The 19,059-nt window shown below is 37.8% G+C and overlaps 1 protein-coding gene across 2 annotated transcripts in view; it reads left to right on the top strand.

Annotated features, from left to right (window-relative positions):
- PTPRC (protein tyrosine phosphatase receptor type C) overlaps nt 1-19,059 on the top strand; it is a 59,383-nt gene that overhangs the window by 26,769 nt on the left and 13,555 nt on the right. For both annotated transcript variants that reach the window (XM_033068112.1, XM_033068113.1), the window contains 10 exons: nt 6,481-6,504; nt 9,896-9,934; nt 10,154-10,378; nt 10,913-11,038; nt 11,881-12,039; nt 12,683-12,814; nt 13,977-14,135; nt 16,231-16,427; nt 18,158-18,218; nt 18,891-18,999. In XM_033068112.1, coding sequence (XP_032924003.1) covers nt 6,481-6,504; nt 9,896-9,934; nt 10,154-10,378; nt 10,913-11,038; nt 11,881-12,039; nt 12,683-12,814; nt 13,977-14,135; nt 16,231-16,427; nt 18,158-18,218; nt 18,891-18,999 — 1,231 coding nt within the window. The remainder of the gene's footprint in view (nt 1-6,480; nt 6,505-9,895; nt 9,935-10,153; nt 10,379-10,912; nt 11,039-11,880; nt 12,040-12,682; nt 12,815-13,976; nt 14,136-16,230; nt 16,428-18,157; nt 18,219-18,890; nt 19,000-19,059) is intronic.

Genomic DNA, 19,059 nt, shown 5'->3' with positions numbered 1-19,059 from the left:
GCAAAGCAGCCTGGACTTCATCCCAAAGATTGCCACCCCTCACTGTATCATGTTAATGAACCTGTACAACTGAAAATAATTACAAATGCAAATGTTATGAAAAGGAGTTTAATAGGGATGTTTCATGACTGCACTAGAGAAGTGGTTTAGCACCAAGATAAGTCTGATTGCTTGGGCATGTGGGTGCTATGGTAACTCCGTTTGCATTTGGAAGCACTTAAGCTCAAAACCACAGTATGCTGCACCCTCTTCCTTTTGAGCAGGGTTCTGTAGAAGAAATGCAGAAGTAAACAGCATGAGAGAAACCACAGAGCAGCAAAGGCATCATTAGCTGTAGCTGTTCGAGTGGGTTACTGCAAAACTGTCCTGTGCAGACTGAAAATGTCATTTAAAGTATGGTGCAATTGATAGACAACTCCTCCTTCTGGCTGCTAAACACCCAATATTCCTGGGTATTTATTTTAGGTTTGCAGGAACTGTGTTGGCAAAAAGAATTTGATTTGCTGCTTTTGGTTTTTGTTCTACTTCAGGTTTATGGTTTTGAGAAATTCTACATATCATTGGTAACAAGTATTACTTCCATTAAATTAATATTTCTCAGGGAAATTTCTCTTTTGCTCTGATTTTTTTTATTTTCCTCTGGAAAACTTGAACTCCAATGTTTATTTTTCATAATCAGAATAAGAAAAATACTTTTTTAAAATGGTCAGAAATATTCAACATATCCTGTAACATTGTGTTCCTCCATGTATCTGTCAGTTAAAAATTTTTAATTCTATCCCTTTCTTCTGGTTGTTCCCCCTTGTACTTGATTGCTGGCTAATTTGAATTTTTTACCCTCCTCATAGCTGTAAATACTGATTAATGCTCATAGTTGACTCTTTACTTGAGGAGGATAGGGAAAATTCCAGTCTTGGAAGGTGGACAGCAAGGATCCAGAACAAACATTAATTTCAGAGGTCAATCTTCACTGAAAGCTAACACCCCATCCTATCCTGTTAGCTGTAGTTAGACCAGCACTCACTGCTGAGCTGAGCTCTGCAGGAACACCACGCCTTCTCCACTGCAAGTCAGCTCTCAGCACTGGCAGGTGCTTGGGAACAAAAAGGCCTTTGACTCTCACATAATGCTTTAACCAAAGGTTAAAGGTGCAAGAAAGAGTTCCAGAATCAGCTTCTTGGGCAGCACTGTGTTGCTATGGGAGGCAATTATAAATTAACTTGTAAAAAAAAATTTTTGAGAAATAAGATAGAAATTATTTTAATTATCATTGTGAAAAGTCAGAATGGACATTAAATCCAGATAGCCAAAGCAGACAATTGACATTTCTTAATCAAAACATTTTAGAATTTCTCTTAAATTAAAATTTACAGTTTCAACATTTTATTCCCTAATTCCTGGTGGAAATAAATATTGTAAATATTGCCTGTAGAAAATAAATTATAATGTTTGTTTATTTATGTATTGCTATAGGGCTATGAAGACTTATCAATAACTTTTATGAATAACTTAGAAGTGATCTGATGGCTTCATCCTCAATGAACACAAGAGTAGGTTTTTGTTTTAGAACCCTCAGAAATGTCTCAGTCACCTGAGAAAATTCTATAATGTAAAGTCAAATGAGTAGTTTATTTTTTGAGTCAGAGCATTAAAAAATTTTGCATATTTTTAATATGATCTCTATTGTCATTCTTTTCTTCAATTTTCAAAAAGCAGCAGTTTGTCCAGAAACTGGGAACATTCTTAGTTTTTTCTTCCTCAGAATTAGTGATAAAGAATAAAGTATAATTCTGTCGTCTCTGATTATGAAAGCACTTTAGCACATGTGATCCCACCTATAAAATTTGAGGGGTCCTCTGTGGTATGGAATTACTGAGATGTTTAGGTGTTTGCTAGTCTATTCTTAGGTCTGCCCCGATTTGTCTGTAAAGTAGCAATGGATCCCGATTCCTTCATTTTGTATTTTCAGCAAAAAGAACAGTAACATCTCTGGCCCTGATGCTCATTTACTTTGAGGTCTCTTTAGCTGGTTCTGGCAGCACAAGGGGGCCTTAAAGTAGGTGTGAATTACATCCTATCCCACTTGAAGTTTAAAAATAAATCAAACGGTGGCTGGCAGTATTTTATAAGGCTCCTTGCCTCAATCACCCTTCACCTCCCACCAGGAACTGCTCTTTTTTTGCAGTTTAGTGTTGGCTTGCAGGGGAGCTGCAATGTCTGTGCTGTTTGCTAGGAGACCCCCTCAAAGAGCTTTACTCCATCTGAACAAGTAGACCACATCCTGTTGCTTTCTGTGCAGATGTGAAGAGCCCTGACCCTGCTGAAGCAGTGCCGTTCAGCTGTGAAAAGAGGGAAGGCAGAATCTGGACCCACATTAGTTGCTTGGTGTAAAATGCTGCCTGGTGGGGGTTGCTGGGATCTGTCCAATATCCTCAAGGCTGGAGAGATCCTGGGAAAAGGGCAGCAGCTCTGCAGAATCACTAAGCATTTTTCCGGGTAGCAAAATCCGGCTGCCAACTGTTTTACAGACGCAAGGCTGAGAGGAAGGATTACTTCCTCTGCCCCCTCCCAGCGCTGGCAAACACACAAGGAGTACAGCTGGATGTGAAGAGCCAGCTGGTGCAGTACCAGGCTAGATAAAACACCAAATGCACTATTAGCAGGAGGCATCCTCCTGCCCACATTGCTCTGTGCTGTGTGTATGGAGGAATGCAGTCCTGCAGCAGTCCTGTGCTCAGGGCAGACAGCCTGGGCTGCTGCCATGCAAGCTCAGCCTCCTGGCCAGTCCAGCAGGAAATACAAAACCAGGTCCATTTTATTCACTGTGCAAACTAAGCAGCAGAATGGAATTAAAAGGCATGTCCCCTGTCATCAACTAATGGATTTCTGCGTCTATAAATATGATAACATTTTTAGGCTCTTAATGCTGATTCAACAGGATGTCCATCTTATCAGCTGAAGTTTGTGTTATTAATAGCACATACACACAGGCAATGTGTGCTGGCACTTCCTGCTGCTTGAGAAGATCTGGACTTCCTTGAAACACATTTTTAACATATTCTAGGTCCCAGATGTCTTCTGTTGAGTTGCTTGGTCCTGCCAAGGGAAAACATTTTATAAAACATCAAAAAGCTGTCTCCTTATACAGCTGGATTTCTTATACAGGTGCAACCACAGTTCACTGCAGTGAGTGCAGTCAGTACTGCAGAGGTGATGCAGCAGCTCCTGTACCTCTAGATGTGAGCCAGCCAGCCTGCTGTCCTAGGGCTTTGAGAGGTTGGCTTTTTTTTGGTGGCTTGGATTCTTTCACGATTTTTCCGTTAGCTCTTCTTGTTGAACATCGAAAGTACTTCATAACGCAGTACTCCGTGTTTCACTTCCAGGGCCAGTTCATCTTTGGGCTTGCAGGAGAAAGAGTGATCAGCTCATTTGTTTTAGGTGTATTTTGTTGGCAGCATGTCATTACATCTCAAAACTTTCTTTGAAGCTGCAGCTGCATTCTGTCCCCCAGCTGGTAGGAAGGAGAATGAAAGCAATTAGCCAGGCTCCCATCTGCCCCTGGGATGAGCTGCTGGTTGTATCTTTTTCCAGGGCATGTGAATAAGGCCAGATCTGCTCAAACATTACTGATGGGTTTGAAATCTTTTAGGTAAGTCAGCAGGAGCCAACTGGTGGCCAAATCAAGAGAAGGGAAAGGGAAAGGGAAGCTTGAAAAACTTACTGCAGTAGTAGGAACTTTTTCTATGCTTTAATTCTTCTGCTTGGGTTATCAGATGTTATCCTTGTTATCCTACAGATATTGTCTTAAGAATGTCTTATGGTTGGATGCAGTTTAAGCTTTGAGAAAAGTTTTGGGATAGTTCCCATTTAAACTCAGAACAATTCAGTTTGGCAATCATCAAGCTTTCATACTGCACAGCACGTGTTTGGGGGATTGGACATCCTCATTACATTTTAAAGATGTTTTTGGATTTCAGCTTTCAAGTTTCTAGAGTTATGTATTAGAATATAAACACGAGCAGACAGTTTTGTCTTTGAGGTTACCTTGGTTAGCCTGAGATTGGCTCAGACATTTCTAAATGCTGGTACATCTTTTGAAAAATAAATTAATAGTAGTAATATACCTATTAATATCAGAGTAACAGATTTTGGTGTGTTGGGATTTTCCTTCATTTTACCCAGTATCTCTCAAAAAGGTTTCATGGGGAAATGCATTTGCTTTCCATTTTCAGAGGATTTTTTAGTGTTCTGGTGCCACCTATTGAAATCTTTACAACTGCCTCCTGTTCCATTGCTATAATAAAGCATATCAGGGAACAGAATCACAGGAGAGCAGGAGACCCATGAAATGCTTGGAAGGGTACAAAACTGCCATGAAGTTCTGTTAAAATGACAGTGCTTAGTTATAGGGGAGAAAAAAGGGCAATCTCAGCCTATTATTTTCCATACTGTTTTAAGACACTACTCTGAGCAAGGCAGGGGGACCAGGTGATCTCTTGAGGTCTCTTCTAACCTGGAGTTCCATGATTATGTGTAATATTTAACATCTCTAATGATCCCCCTTACCTCTTATTATCTCACTTTACTTGGAAGAGGCAATCTTGATGTATATGCTTTTATCTCTATTATGTTTGCATCAGAGATCAGTAAATAGCTTGAAAAGTAATTCAGAATGTTTCACTAGTTTAAGCAGAGTTTAATTTAGGACTTTTTCTGCAACTTCTTTTTTTCTGTTCTTGGAAAATTTCTAAGGGAAAGTTAATCTGTGTCAATGCTCACAGAAAGGTAATATTTGGCTTGAGGTATATTTGATGTGCTAAACCAAAGTAAGATTTGGGAAAGGAAAGGGGAATAATTGATTCTTCAGCTAATAAGCCATTTGAAAAAAGAAAAATCTTATGGAATTTAGAATTACTAAGTACCTGCTTTCAAACACTGAATTGAAAACCATGAAAATACATTGAAAATTTATTACTTATGACAAATATGAATGGATATGAATGTTAGCTTTTACAGGGTCCCTGGGCAGTTTAATGCATATAGTTATAGATCATGCAATTGTTGTAAAGAAATGTTGCAGACAGGTTACAGATGCTGAAGGTACATTGATAGTTCAAAAGGTCACCTATATTTTTGTTTCTTATCTGTAGCCTCTCTTAGGTTAGGAAGTTTCATGTGCTGAGATTCTGTAGCTTTGAAAAGAATGCATGGTCTGTGTTTCAAGGAAGGTGTATAGATATAAATGAATTAACAGCCTAGACCTGTTAATATAGTGGCTTCTACACCCACGTTATTGTGTTATGAGTCTGTTAAATTTTAGAGATTATATTCTAACAATTAAGAGCAATATTATTATGACAGTTTCATATGATTTCAGGCAAACCTCATAGACTTATATCCTCATCTCATGGATCAGAATTTAGGCAACACCCTTCCCCACTTCTGTAAAGAAATAAATGCTGCATTACTGGTTTTGGCTGAACTACATTTGACTTTTGTTGTTGCTTTTTCTATAAGGTATCAGACTACTGGCTTTTTCTAAATTGTAATTTGTAGTAAGAGATCTTGCATAATGTACAGTCCACTACAAATTCAGTTGCTCACTAGAAAAGTATTTGCAAGATTTTAACTTTTGTGTATATTCATATTCATATCATGGCTTAGACACAGTTCATGACAGTTCCAAGCACCAAGAAATTCTCACTCCCTGCAGGTGACATTGCAGAATCCATGGTGGCCACTGAGCAGCCAACACATGTGCTGCTGCTTGTCAGGTCCATAAGGAAAAAAATCTCTGGAGTCCCAGTGATGCCGGGGAACCCAAGGCATCGCCAGGATCTGCTTATGTTGGTCTTTTGTGTCAGAGATGAGATACATGGTTTTGATGCTGACACCTGAACAGGATATTTATGTGTCTCTCGCAAGTATTGCAGTTTCTCACAGAGACCTGACTTTTTACTTTAAAGGTTGGAGTTTATTTTCAAAAGAGTAAAGCTACAGCAGTTGTGAAGTGCCATGTAGGGAAGCTGAAGTAACAGAGAAATTATAAAAAGGGAAGAGCTATCTGAAAAACAAGTGCCACAAAAAAGAGATAAATCCAAGAAACAAACATAGTGGGAAAGATCTGGTAGAAAAAGAGCAAAAGAAGGAGGAAGGAGGAGCCAAACAGTTGGATGGAAGTTTGTCAGGTGGTACCCTGAGCAACCTGATCTGCTGGGTGGCATCCCTGTCCATGGCAGGGGTGTTTGAACCAGATGATCTTTAAGGTCCTCTCTAACCCAGAGCATTCTGTGATTCTGTGACTACATACTTGATATTTTGGGGGCCTGGTTGCTGCTACGTCCACTAAATAAAACTTAAGAATGTGCAATTTCCTGGGGAAAGCTTAGTTGATATTTGGGAGGAAGGAATGTGTCTTCTTATATTTTAGGCAAATTCCTTGAAAGTTTAAGTTACACTTTTTCTCTTTCTCTTTTTCAGGGCAGGAGGCCGAACCCACACCTGGTAAGAAACAAATTTACATGGCAGAACTGAATTGAATTTTTTTCCCCTGAAAATTACTTCTTTCTTTTTCTCACACACAATTACCTCACAGAGTGTATAACACCTTTTCATTCACCCAACAAAATGAAATATTCTGTTTTAAAAGGCAAGAATATCAAACAAGTCTGGTTTTGAGTAACGTATTTTAAAACGAAGCATTTAGCATGAAAGGCACAATCATAACGAAAAAAGAATATACATGCTGGTTGTTCATCTGACACCTGTTGAATCCCCTGCACTTTTAATGTTCGATGTGCCTTTGCTTCCTTGAGAATTCCCAGTGTCTCAGTGTGAGAGCGCTGCCGCACTGCACCCTGGTGCTGTGCGCAGCTCTGTCCCTCCTCGGCCGGGCACAGCTGACTGAAGCATCACCGACCCTGCTGTACCTCTCACCGCAGGTGCCAGCCTCGCAAACAGCACGCACTTCTCCACGCAGGGGGGCCCCGAGCCCACCCCCAGCCCGGCGCCGAGCATCCCAGCACGCACCGGCAGCTCTGCTGCCCCCACCGCACGCACTCCTCCTGCCTCCGGGAACGCTGCCACAGGTTTGCTGGCCGCCTCTAGAAGCCGCGCTCTGCTCTCAAAACTCTAGGGGAAAACTTGTCCCGGCTTATCTTCTTTTTGCCAGGGTTGGGATTAAATGCTCGAGACGGTATTTCTTGTTTGGACTCAGATGTTTGTTAGTTCTTACCTATATTACAGTCCCACAAACAGTGAGTTCTACAGCACTTCAAGCTAACAACCTAAAAATGGAGTTCTATCTCTCTCTCTCTATAAGACCTTTTAAGGATAAACTGTCCAATTAAGAAATGACACCTAAATTATTTTTACTTTTAACCCATTAACCAATCTCTCGCAGCCTGCAATGTGGACTTTTGTATCCAATTACACAATAGTACCTAGACCCATGAATAAGAAGGTGAAGAAGGAAGACAAACCTTGGCCCTAAAACCTCCATCTTGCTTTATATATATTACTATATATTACTTTATATATATTCTAAAACCTTAAACTCTTAAGTTTTCCACCATGTGATATTAGACACTTCTATTCAAACTACACACCCATAATCCCAGTTCTATCATTCCATTTTGGAAGCCTTCTCAACGGCCTCAGGTCAAATGCAGTGTTCTCTTGGGGGTCAGTGTCTGTCAGCACAGAAAGTCTGAAATTCTCAGTGACTAGGTTCCAACAAAAAACAAGGTGTTCAGCACCAGGGTAGCCTTTTCCAGCTCATCAAATTGAAAAGGTGTCTGCACTTTGGCACAGTGGCAATTCCAGGATTATGTGCAGGATCTGGGATCTGAGGGGCGAGTCTTGCAGTCACCACAGTAGCATCAAAATGCCAATTAATACCAACAAGGCTATCCCCAAAGCAAGAGCAATGGGAACGAGCCTAAAAGAGAATATAGAACCTGTCAGTGGTTTATGAACAGGGAATGTTTATAAATAATGAGATATAGTAAGAAATATAGTGAGCAAGATATGTGATCTGGCAAACGAGCGCTACCTAGAGTTGTTGTTTGTGAAACAGCACAAGCACTATTCATAATTGTGTTCTACTGTAAGAATATAGCAAAATGTTCTAGTTTTTCCTAGTTCACAAATTGTGACATTATTTTTATGTTGACTTCATCTGGAATTATGACTAAATCATGACCAAAACATTGTCATTGTACATAGCAAAATTCATTTGTAAGTGGTATGCTCCTAAAAATTTGCTTTCTATTTAGATACTATTTTTTTTTGTTTATTTACTGTATTAACATGACTTTTCTTGCAGCAGTCTTCTCTAAATTACAAAAATCCCCTAAGAAAAAACAAAAACAAAGAAGTGCTGTAGTGTAAGACATTTCTGATGACAAAGCCATATGAAAAAAAGAATTTCACTTTTTAATCCTGATATGTTGTTTATTTTCTTACAGATGATTACAATTCAACATCCTTGCACAGCACCACCTCATCAGTCAGCATGCCAACAAGCACTGGGATCAGCCCCATTCTCAACTCCACTCACACAATAGGTGACAAACTTGCACACAGTTGCCACAGTTTTGATACATCAGGCATAGAAAATAGGTTTAAATGAGGCAATTCATTTAGAATGTGTCAAACCTAAACATACAAATTAGGCCTACAACTGCATTAAACTTAAGGGTGTTTTTTAGGAACCCTACTAATTGTTTATGAGTAATAGTAAAGATACCAGAACTGTTACTTGTCAAGCAAGTGCAAAATAGCAATTATTTCCACACAGTGGCACATAGTAGGAAGGTAAATCTGTCAATTATTGTGTCAGTACCCTCTTGTTGTTCACAGAAATTTGCCCAAGCAGCAAAAAGGTGCGAATACATCCAAGATCTGTGTGCCTCTCTGACTTCCAGTGTCTTCCCTTTGGTTCAACACAGCAGTAATACTTTCTTGGGATCTAGTAGTTCAAGCACTTACAGTGATTTTAGTTGCCATTGAGCTGCAGGGAATTACTCAGATCAGCAAATATATGTATGTGCTTGTGCAAAGTACATCCAGGAGCTGGACACTTTCCATCTTTTTGAACTGTCCTTTGAGTAGCTGTAGGCTGCTGTCTGCTCTTTGACAAGCTGAGCTTAGCTTTTACTTATGGGTGTTCTGCCCCTTACAATCTTGGTGAGTCTCCAGTGGTCCTTCTTAATTTGCCCTCTCCTTACTGCCAGGTGACTCCCAGCCTGGAGGCAGGCAAATCTAGGGCCTACCTTCTATGAAAAAAATTAGATTAGATTTAGTGACACCTTTGCCTTGGGATATATTAAGTAACTATTTTCAGGATGAAGTACAGAAAATACCGACAAAAATTTCTTGTGGGTTTCCCGGTGTAAAAGTAGTCATTAAACAATCTGTACTGTTGTATAAAAATCTCTTTCCAAAGGTAAGAGTGGTAGTGCAAAAAACAGGTAATTTTTGTGTCTTTGGTGACATTTTGTACTGTTCTGGTACCCATTCCATTGCATACATTTCCTGGAAAACTGCTGTAGTTTATCATGTTGCTATGAGAATGTGTGATTGTGCAATATTCTTGTGTAATTTGGTAGACAGAAATGTTACCAATAACTAGTTTGACTTCTCGTTCATTGATGTCACTGGAAAATTGTGAAAGACACATGATCCCTAAAATAACTAGTTAAAGAATGGGCTTATGTGTAGCTGATGTTTTCTTCCCTGTTTCAAATGTGAGAGGAGTGCTAAATACATTTACTTATATTGAATATATTGAACAAAGAGGTTGGGCCAGTATTGGTAACCCTTCTTCAATGCTCTATGAAAAAAATACCCAACCTGTTAAGACCGACTTTCACATTGTTTTCTTTTCTTATAGAAAATACCACAGCAGAAGTAGTACCTGAAGCAGATTGTGGTAAGAACCAAACCCCTTATTCTCCTTCAGTCTTGAAACATGACCAAATAGTAAACTCAAATATAGGAAATTGTAAAGCTGATAAAGCAGTAAAAAAATTAAATGGATCGATTAGCATCTTTAGCATATAAAATGTCTTCAAGTTCTGGAAGAAGTAAAATTAAAGTTATTTAACACTTCTGGTCTTTTCACCTTCATTTACTGTGGCTTTTCTTTTAGATATTTTTGGAGACGTAAAAGACATTACGGACAACTATGATATGGCTGAAGTTTCACTGAATATTTCCACAAAAGACAAGAGAGAATATATTATTTTGGGGGGTGACGAAAACATAACTGTGAGTTCCATCAACACTTCAGTAGAGCTTCCAAAATGCCGGATATATACTGTTAAAGCTAAAATTGACAAGTGTTCAAAAGAGATTTCTTTACAAGTTCCAAAAGGTAGGTGTACAAGGTGTTTAGTAGTTTGTTTATTTATTTGTTTATTTAATATGCAGTAATTCAGCTTCTCCAGGTTTCTTTGTCTATTCTTGTCACTTTTCAGAGAGTCAGACAGAAAGTTTTCATATCTTGTCCATGGTTTGCAAGCTATTTTGAAGTTGCACATTAAAATTTCTCAGTATGTTCTTAAAGAATAATGTAAACAAACTGTAGTTTTTTCATTCTGAAGAAAAAAGGGAACTTTAACTGCATTGGCCATATGCAGTATGGTAAACAACAGCAAGACCAGCCACCACTTCAAAGTGTTTATGCTGAATGTCTGGATTAAAACTTTAATTTATTATTTGAGTACCTGTGTGTCTTTACCGCATGAATTCAATTTTTACTTTCCATTTCTTATTAAATTCTTTGTATATTATTCTATGCTGATTGTGTCTTCATATTGCAGAACAAGTCAAAAAATATAGATGAACTGTTATTTAAAGACTTAGTATAGTCAATGTCACAATGATGCATAACATTCTTCCTTTCCAGATGTCAAAGAACCTTTTCAAGTCATGGCCACAACCAACACATCTGCTGAGTTCTGTTGGAATCGCACACTTTCCTGTACTGATGTGACTGTTGACTGCAATGGAACAGTTCTGAAGTATTCTAGAAGTGAGTTATTTATTTATTTATTTATTTATTTATTTATTTAAAAAATCATTGCTGATGTTGTCTTTTACTGAGAGACTGGCAGATTTAAATTAATTGTGCCAGTCTGAGGGAAGGGCAGCTCAGAATTCCTGGGACTGCCAGTTGGACATCCCCACACAGTGCAGATCTGGGAAAGTTCACACCCAGAGAACTCTTATGCTGAGTTTCCCATCTTCACAAGTTGCACAAATTCTGGAGATTTTGAGGTCCTGTTTGGTTTTCTGAAGGGCAGCTGAGCAGTTTGGAAATGCTGCAGTCTGTGGGTGTGCTGTGAGCTGACCCCTGGCAGGCTGCCCTGGCCGCTGGCTGCACGGGCTCCTGGACAGTGCGAGGCCAGGCCCTGCTCTCAGAGCCAGCCAGCCTGAGGACATGCTGGCTCAAAGGCACCTAGTGTGACAGGCAGATATAGATGCTGAATGGCCTCATGTACCCCAGAAAAATGGATGATGAATGTCTGGGGCTGGAGATTTCCTGCTTCAGGGAGCTGAAGAGCTGAGAAGCCATTCCAGGGTTCTGCCAGACTCCCCATGATGTGTTCTGATTTCTGTAGGAAAGCTGTTTCCTTAGAAAGTCAAATCATCACCTTTACTGATGAAAAGTAAAGATCTGTGCAAACTAAGTTAGTATGTAAGAACCATAAATCTAGTCATTGGATCAGGCTGTATATTTTTCTGTTTGGAATATTATGATCATTTACAACAAATGACATTGAATAAATATAGTAGAGAAAATCTCGGTGAAAATGGTTCCACATACTTTTGGAATTGTGAAAAATATAAATAAAGCTCTTCTTGTGTCTACAGATTCACGCTCTGCACAGATTTTAGGAAAAGAAAAGTTAATTTGTGAAGTGCTGAAAGATTTATCACCAAACCGTAGGTACAACTGCACTGGAGACATGCATTTTAATCAAAGGAATGTTAGCAGACAAATCATCATTAATGTAACAACAGACTATGGTGGTAAGTGCAGTGCTTACTTTTGCTTTACATTTCATGTATTTCTGGGAGCCCCTACTATGAAACCCATTACCTGGGCTTCCTGGGGTTAAAGATACACTTTGAGCAGCATTCTCTGCCAAACTCAGCTTTTCCTTCAGCTCCTCCTTCCTGGTCTGCTGCTCTAGTGGTTGTTCTTTGATTGCAGTCACCCTCTCAGTCTTCCAGTCTGAGCCTTTTTTTGCTTCTGTCAGAGACTGTGACTATTTTTTGTTGATGTTTTGGACAGTGAGAACATGGCCAACTATAAGGAATTATGAATGAAGATGCACTCAGTAAAAAGTGCACACAAAAAGTGCAGATCTAGTCTGAAGCAAGTCTTAAGTTCTTGATTTGAAGAAATTGGAAAATTTTAGTAAAATGTAATGTTGCTGTATTCACCTTGTCCTGAATTAATTAAATGTATGAAATTACTGTAATATGATGCTTGTACATATACTCAGTTTATACTTATGTATACTTTCTTGAAATAGAGTACAAAAAATATGTTTTTGGTATCTTGCTTTAGTGTCAGATGAAATTTAATCTAATTAATAAAAATAGGTAAAAAGAGGAATACTTTTATTTTCATTTATTGCTAATTATTGTTACTGTTCTTTTACAATAGTTCCAGAAGCAGCAGAAATCCATAATGTATCCTGTACTAGCACAAGTGTAACAGCTACATGGACAAAACCTAAGGACACTTCCAAGGGTCCCATAGATGGCTACTTGGTGTATTTCTTTGTCGGAGACGAAAGTAAGTAAACAATTCAGTATATGTATATAGTTACAGAGCACCAAGCATAATGCACTGCCAAGTCCTATTGGAATCTCTTAACACTAGAATTTGTTTTTTTAGACAAAAGTTAACATTTCCTTCCTTTGAGGTTGTTCCAGTTGACCTTTCAGTTGAGATTATTCAGTTTACCATGTCAGGACATGACCCTGTCACCCTTCAGTTGGTATAAACATATGGCAGTTAGACATAAACATGTTTGGATAGGCATAGCCAAGGGATTGTCTTCTGCTAAATGGCCACTCCTTTCCAATATGCTAGTGTAGGCCACTTTGCATTTCAATGAATAAATTTGTATCCATTTTACTGGGAAGATGTTCTCCAGATGCAAGCTTTTCTTCAAAACAAGGACTGGAAAATGAGGTTTTTAATATGAACAGCCTGATAATAATAAATATGTATCAGGTTTAAGCTAGTCCTGACTTGATTCATCCTCTAGGCTTAGTTCAGCCTTTCTGTTCATGTACCACAGGTTATATAAACCTGGGCTGCCACAGGAGCCAAAGGCTGTCATGCTCCTGTGCTCCTCTGATACAAATCATCTTTCCCATTCTCCATGCCCCACATTTGACTATAACCCAAAAGGGTGGCAGCCCCATGAGCCAGTTTCTATGGTTGGTTATGCTTGGCCAGTGTTAGAGATGGAGGAGATGTGTGGAGGCAGGGAGGTCGCGTGACAAGCAGGCAGAAGGGAGCATGGAAAGACCATGGCTCCCCAGCTTCCCACACGACCAAAGCCCAGCTGCAGGCTGGGCAGGAGCTTTGCTCATGTTGTGTCTCATGCAATTCCTTTCTTCTGCTGTTTGCCACCCCTGAAGGCAGGTCTACCACAGTATCTCTGGCATCACACCAGGATAAACCTGCTCACTGTGCAGTGATACCTCCCTTTTTCCCCCTTCCCAGGCTGAATGTACTCTTTATATGTAAATACTCTCTATATATTTATGTATTTCCTCCTCTTCCTCAGCCTTCACTTAGCATTAGTAAGCAAAGCAGCACAACCAGATTAAGGTAATTAAAACAGAAATACACATGACAATGGTTTCAGGTAGGTCTGATAAAGTATAAGAGTTCCTGTGCTCCTAACATAGATTTCATTAATTTCATTAATTTCATTTTGCAGATGTTTGTCGTGCAAATATCAGCACAACTCAGTTTAAATGCGATAATTTCACGCCTTATACCAACGGTTCTGTACGTGTGATTCCATATACATTCAACAGAAGACGTGATCTGCTTCTAGGCAGCAGTAGAAGCTATAAATTTAGAACAGCAGAAGGAGGTAAATCTGTTGGCTAACTGTTATGACCTAGCCTGACACTAACACAAAGAATTTGTACTTTCCTAGTGTAGTTCGTTATATTTTATACGTGATATCACCATTAACCAAGAGACTGATTAACATTAAAATAATTGTACTGACTTTCATATCATAGCGTCCCTTTTAAAATTACTTAATGTTGATCTATTTTTAAATTATGCGCTTCATATTATGTTTTATTCATATTATATTGTATTTTTCATATATTATATATAAAATTTTAAAAAGAAGATTTCATTAACTTGAAATTCTTGTGAAGTTTTTAGGAAGCATTATGTCCCAATATAAAGAAAAAAATCGAATTAAAAAGAGAATGAAAAAGTTTGTTTTTTTCTTTGTGGCATGAAAGCTACAAAGATGTGCAGCTTGTACCTTCTGTTGTGTAGTTACCTGTTTGCTTGAAGCAGACCCAGGCTACACCAACACTGTTCCTCTGTAATGGATGTCAGTTTGGATGTACCTGTACACAGCTTCCAACATTAGGTTAAAAATGAAAAAATGTGTGCCAACCCTTCTGCTGACAGAAAGGTCTGTGCATCTTTTTGGGGCTGTCCTTTCAAAAGTATAGTACAAGGATGAGAATTGTAACCTGAAGCTCCACCAAAAAAAAAATGGCAGGTAAATTAATTTACTTGTAAATATAAACAGGTTGATCTGAGACTTAACTGTAATACAAATTTAAATATGGCTTTAATTTTTATGCAACCCTGATAGAAGCATGATCATGGTTCTTTTCTCTACGAAAATCCAGTTTGAGCATATCTTTTGATGCCCTCACTTTCTGGGTTCTACTAATTTTAATAAGTCAGGTGAAGATTAAAGTCTACAATACAAGTTTATGGATGTGCAAACAACCTCATTTCCCTTTTTTTTTTTTTGAGAAAATAACGAGTTCCATCATGAATTAATGGTGTTAATTAGATCTTCTCCAACTGTCACAACAGTCAATAAGAAGTCAAGCAGGAAATGGAAGATTTTTATGGCTTCTTGAACTGAAGAATGTATCAGTAGAACACAATCCTTGGAAGTAGGAAAACCCCTATCATTTTAGAAAAGATGTTTTAATCTTCAGCAAACACATTGCCTCCAGAAACATTCACTTTCTCCTTGTCACGGCTCTTTGAGCAGCATATGGAATAGGAATCTAACAGATCTGCCCTGTAGATAAAAATGATCAGCTATGATGTAATCTCACACTCAGCCAAGTCAAATATCCTGCCACTCCTCCCCTGGGATATTTGATCTGCATATAAAGCCTTACAGGTCTTAGCTCTTCATATGAAGAAAAAAAGCAGCTGCCTCTCTTTTTTTTTTTTCTTTTTTTTTTCTTTTTTTTTTTCTGTTTTTTTTTTTTTTTTTTAATATGCTGTTTTGGAAGTTGACATGATTTTGTAGAAAATTTAAAATTTCCATGGTGTTCTACTGAGATATGGCTGCTGAGATATGGCTACTGCATTACGCAGGCTGCCTCATTTACTTTGAATTTACTTGAAAGGTTTTATCAGCTCTCAGTGAAAGGTCACTTGGCTGTGCCCCTCAATCTGAAACCTGCAACATTACCTGCAGCATACAGTTGGAAACCACAGATTAGATTTAACAGATTCTGTATCATTGAAAAGGTTTTGTGGCTTTAGGCCAGACTTAAATGTAAGGACACTATTCCAAATATTAGAATATACTAGTGACTCCTAGGAGAAAATTTAATTTACAATAGTTTTGAAATGAATATTCACATGGAGAACTTGTCTGTTGCCCCATGTTCCTCGAATGAGGAAGTGATGTCAGATGTAACAGAGATTTGCCATCATAGCATTTTTGCAGTCTGAATGTCAGTAGAGCCTTTTCAGTTCCACTTCCCACCTTTTCCATCTTAGATAAGCCTATGGTTAAGTCAAAATTGATTTTACTAATCTTGTTAAATTGGGACTAAAATTTTTAAGGAAGAAAATATGTTAAGTTCTCGAGAGAAGACAAGAAACAGACAAGCACATACAGCTTGAAATGTTGGGTTTGAAATGATGAGGATAGGCCAAGTAACCCTTTTTCTTGTCTACAGTACCAGAAAAAGTGACGAATGTTAAAGCAGCATTGACAGCTGATAATGCTGTCCTGATTACATGCGAAAAACAGAAAGAATTTGGACCAGAAACAATATTTTATTTATCTTGGGATTATGATGAAAAAACTGAAAGACAAACAAAATGTAAATTTAAAAAAGAAAATCTCTTTTACTTGACAAAATATGAATTTAAGGTAAGTTAGTTTATTGTATTAAAATATATAAAATATTGCTGCATTTTAATTGTTTAAGCATATTATGCTTGATTTTAGGAAAAAAGGCAGATAAGGTGGCAGATGAATCAATTTATAATCTGTAGGCTTCAGGTGTAAAAAAGTAATTATTATTGTAGAACTAAAATGCATATATGCCTAATCTATCAAGCACTCCCTGGTGTGTTATTCCACACAGGTTCTAACAGCAAGAAAAATGCAAGCAGAGTGGGTTGTACTAGGCTCAGAGAGAAGATTGGGGTTTCTGTAAGATTAAAATAGTTTCTGGAGTATGACTGATATTTTAGTTTTTCAAACATATTCCATTTAATGAATGAAGAATTTTGGTTCTTTGGGGAATAATTAGTGCAAAACTGTTCAGATCCTTTTGCATGTCTTTACATCAACCTCTTACAAGCCAGTTCTTGTGTCCATACAAAATAGATCATCCTCTATTTACACACTTCACTTTCCTGAAGGCTTCCTGCAATTTTCTGTCAGGCATTTCACCCTTTTAGGGTTGCCTGCAAAACCAATGGTCTTGTGGGATTCCCTTAATATGGCCAATAGAGATATTTCTTATATCCTGATAGCTCCTCTCAGTGAAGATTAGGCAAGAAAGTAACCAGTAAGAGTGATGGAGTTTTACCACTTTTAGGATGCAGATTTGCTTATTCCCTACAGTCTTTTCCTGCTTCTGTGTTTTTACCTGAAGAAATGCAATATCAGAGAACTTGAGTAGTCTCAGTTTGATTTCAATATTTTGTCAGTATTCTCCCAACAGATTCTGCTCAGAGAGCTTTATAGTTGGAAAATAAAAATCAGGCCCTGTAGAAGCAAAAGATCCTTGCATTGTCCCAGTAGCACAGGACCTCTGTGCCATTTAAGGCTTTTGTCCACCACTTTCAGTGAGCACTTTTCCTTACACGAGGAATTTGCTTCTGCCCCTCTAAATCCTGGCTTCTGCTTTGTGCTTATTTTTCTTCATTCTTACCCAAAAATCAGAGAAAGCCTTATGGGCTTAGCTGGTAATGAAAGGGCTCTGGACAAGTTATAGAAGACTCAAGAGGAAAAAAAACTAGTGTGAAATATTTGACTGCAAGCTGTGTTTTAGATCTGATAGGAATTTCTATTAAGGAAATTTAAAAGAATGAATAAATATTAAATATATGACATAACATAAACACAGCAAAACAAAGTTATTGTTTTAACGCCTTTTAAAGTATCCAAAAGTTAATGATGCAAGAAAACACCTTATTTAATTAAACTTCTATTAATTACTTTCCCATGCATAAATTTGTACTACAAACATCAAATTCAGTGGACTATTTGTATATTTACTGTTGCAACAATGGGATTTTTATATATTGCATGGTTATTTTTCAGACTTGAGAGGCTTAATAAAAGATAAAATTGATTTTACTTTGAGATGCATTTGTTTTTTATTTTCTCAAGTGTGTTTCCTATTTTTCTACATTCTTTTTTCTGTCATCTCCATATTTTTGAATCCAGATCTTGCTGTAACTTGGGTAGAAACTTGAGCTGCACTATAAGTGTCAATGCAGAGATTGACAGCAGACTGCTGTCAATGGTGTTCTCAATAGATGGATGGATTTCAAAAATACATTGTGCTTTATTTTTAAAGAATTGTATGTAGAAATTTTTACTTGTCATCTCTGAACATCTCTATTATTGTCACCCATTTCATACAGATCTTTGTGTCTAATGGAAAATATAATGGGACACATATATCGGAGAGTATAAAAACCAGATGTAAGTAAATATGTACAGCACCTTTACCCTTAGATTTTACCATAATATAAATACCTTTAGATTTTAACATAATATAAACAATGTAAATTGTTAAATTGTTTCTAATTAAAAATCCAAACTTCCTGTTTTATAGTTAATATTTGATCTGCATTTGAAAAATATCTTCATTCAGTATTAATGTAACAGATCATGTTGACAAGTCATTAATCATAACTCAGAATTATTACACAGCTGTGGTTTCTTCAGGAAACAGTCAAATGCAACTAGAAATTAATTTCTCTAACTGGCATTATTCACTTTAGGATTATTTTCCTGTGTTCAGATCCTGCATTTCAGGAGCTGAACATCTGTGACTTGGCAGAGGTTCCCAATTTATAGATCAGGAGCAACTGAGAGCTGCAGGTCACACACAGCAGGAGACAAACACAGTAATGCTGGACCAGTGACTTGTAGCATTTTGACAGGTGGACATGGAGAATTTAAGGGAAAACATATTTCTTAATGAAAACAAAATCCCCTCTACTTTGGCATAGCAACCTCAAACCTATTAAGATTTTTCTCTAAAAAGACCCCAAACCCAAAATTGATGAGCCCTGGTTCTTAGGGAGTATACAGGTTTCTTTTCTTAACCGTAATTTTAAAGTAATAAATGTATTCTTTTTCTGTTGGTAGATAATTCAAGAGCCTTGATTATATTCTTGGCATTCCTGATCATTGTGACTGTAATTGCTTTACTACTGGTTTTGTACAAAATCTATGATCTTCACAAAAGAAAGCTGGGGTAAGCTTCATGTTTGTCTCCCTCTCTTACATAAATGGAAGGGGGATGGGATGGGGCTTT

This window comes from Catharus ustulatus, chromosome 9 (assembly GCF_009819885.2).
Source record: "Catharus ustulatus isolate bCatUst1 chromosome 9, bCatUst1.pri.v2, whole genome shotgun sequence".
Lineage (NCBI taxonomy): Eukaryota > Metazoa > Chordata > Aves > Passeriformes > Turdidae > Catharus > Catharus ustulatus.
The sequence above is the reverse complement of the archived record's forward strand: the minus strand, read 5'-3'. Positions and strand labels throughout refer to the sequence as shown.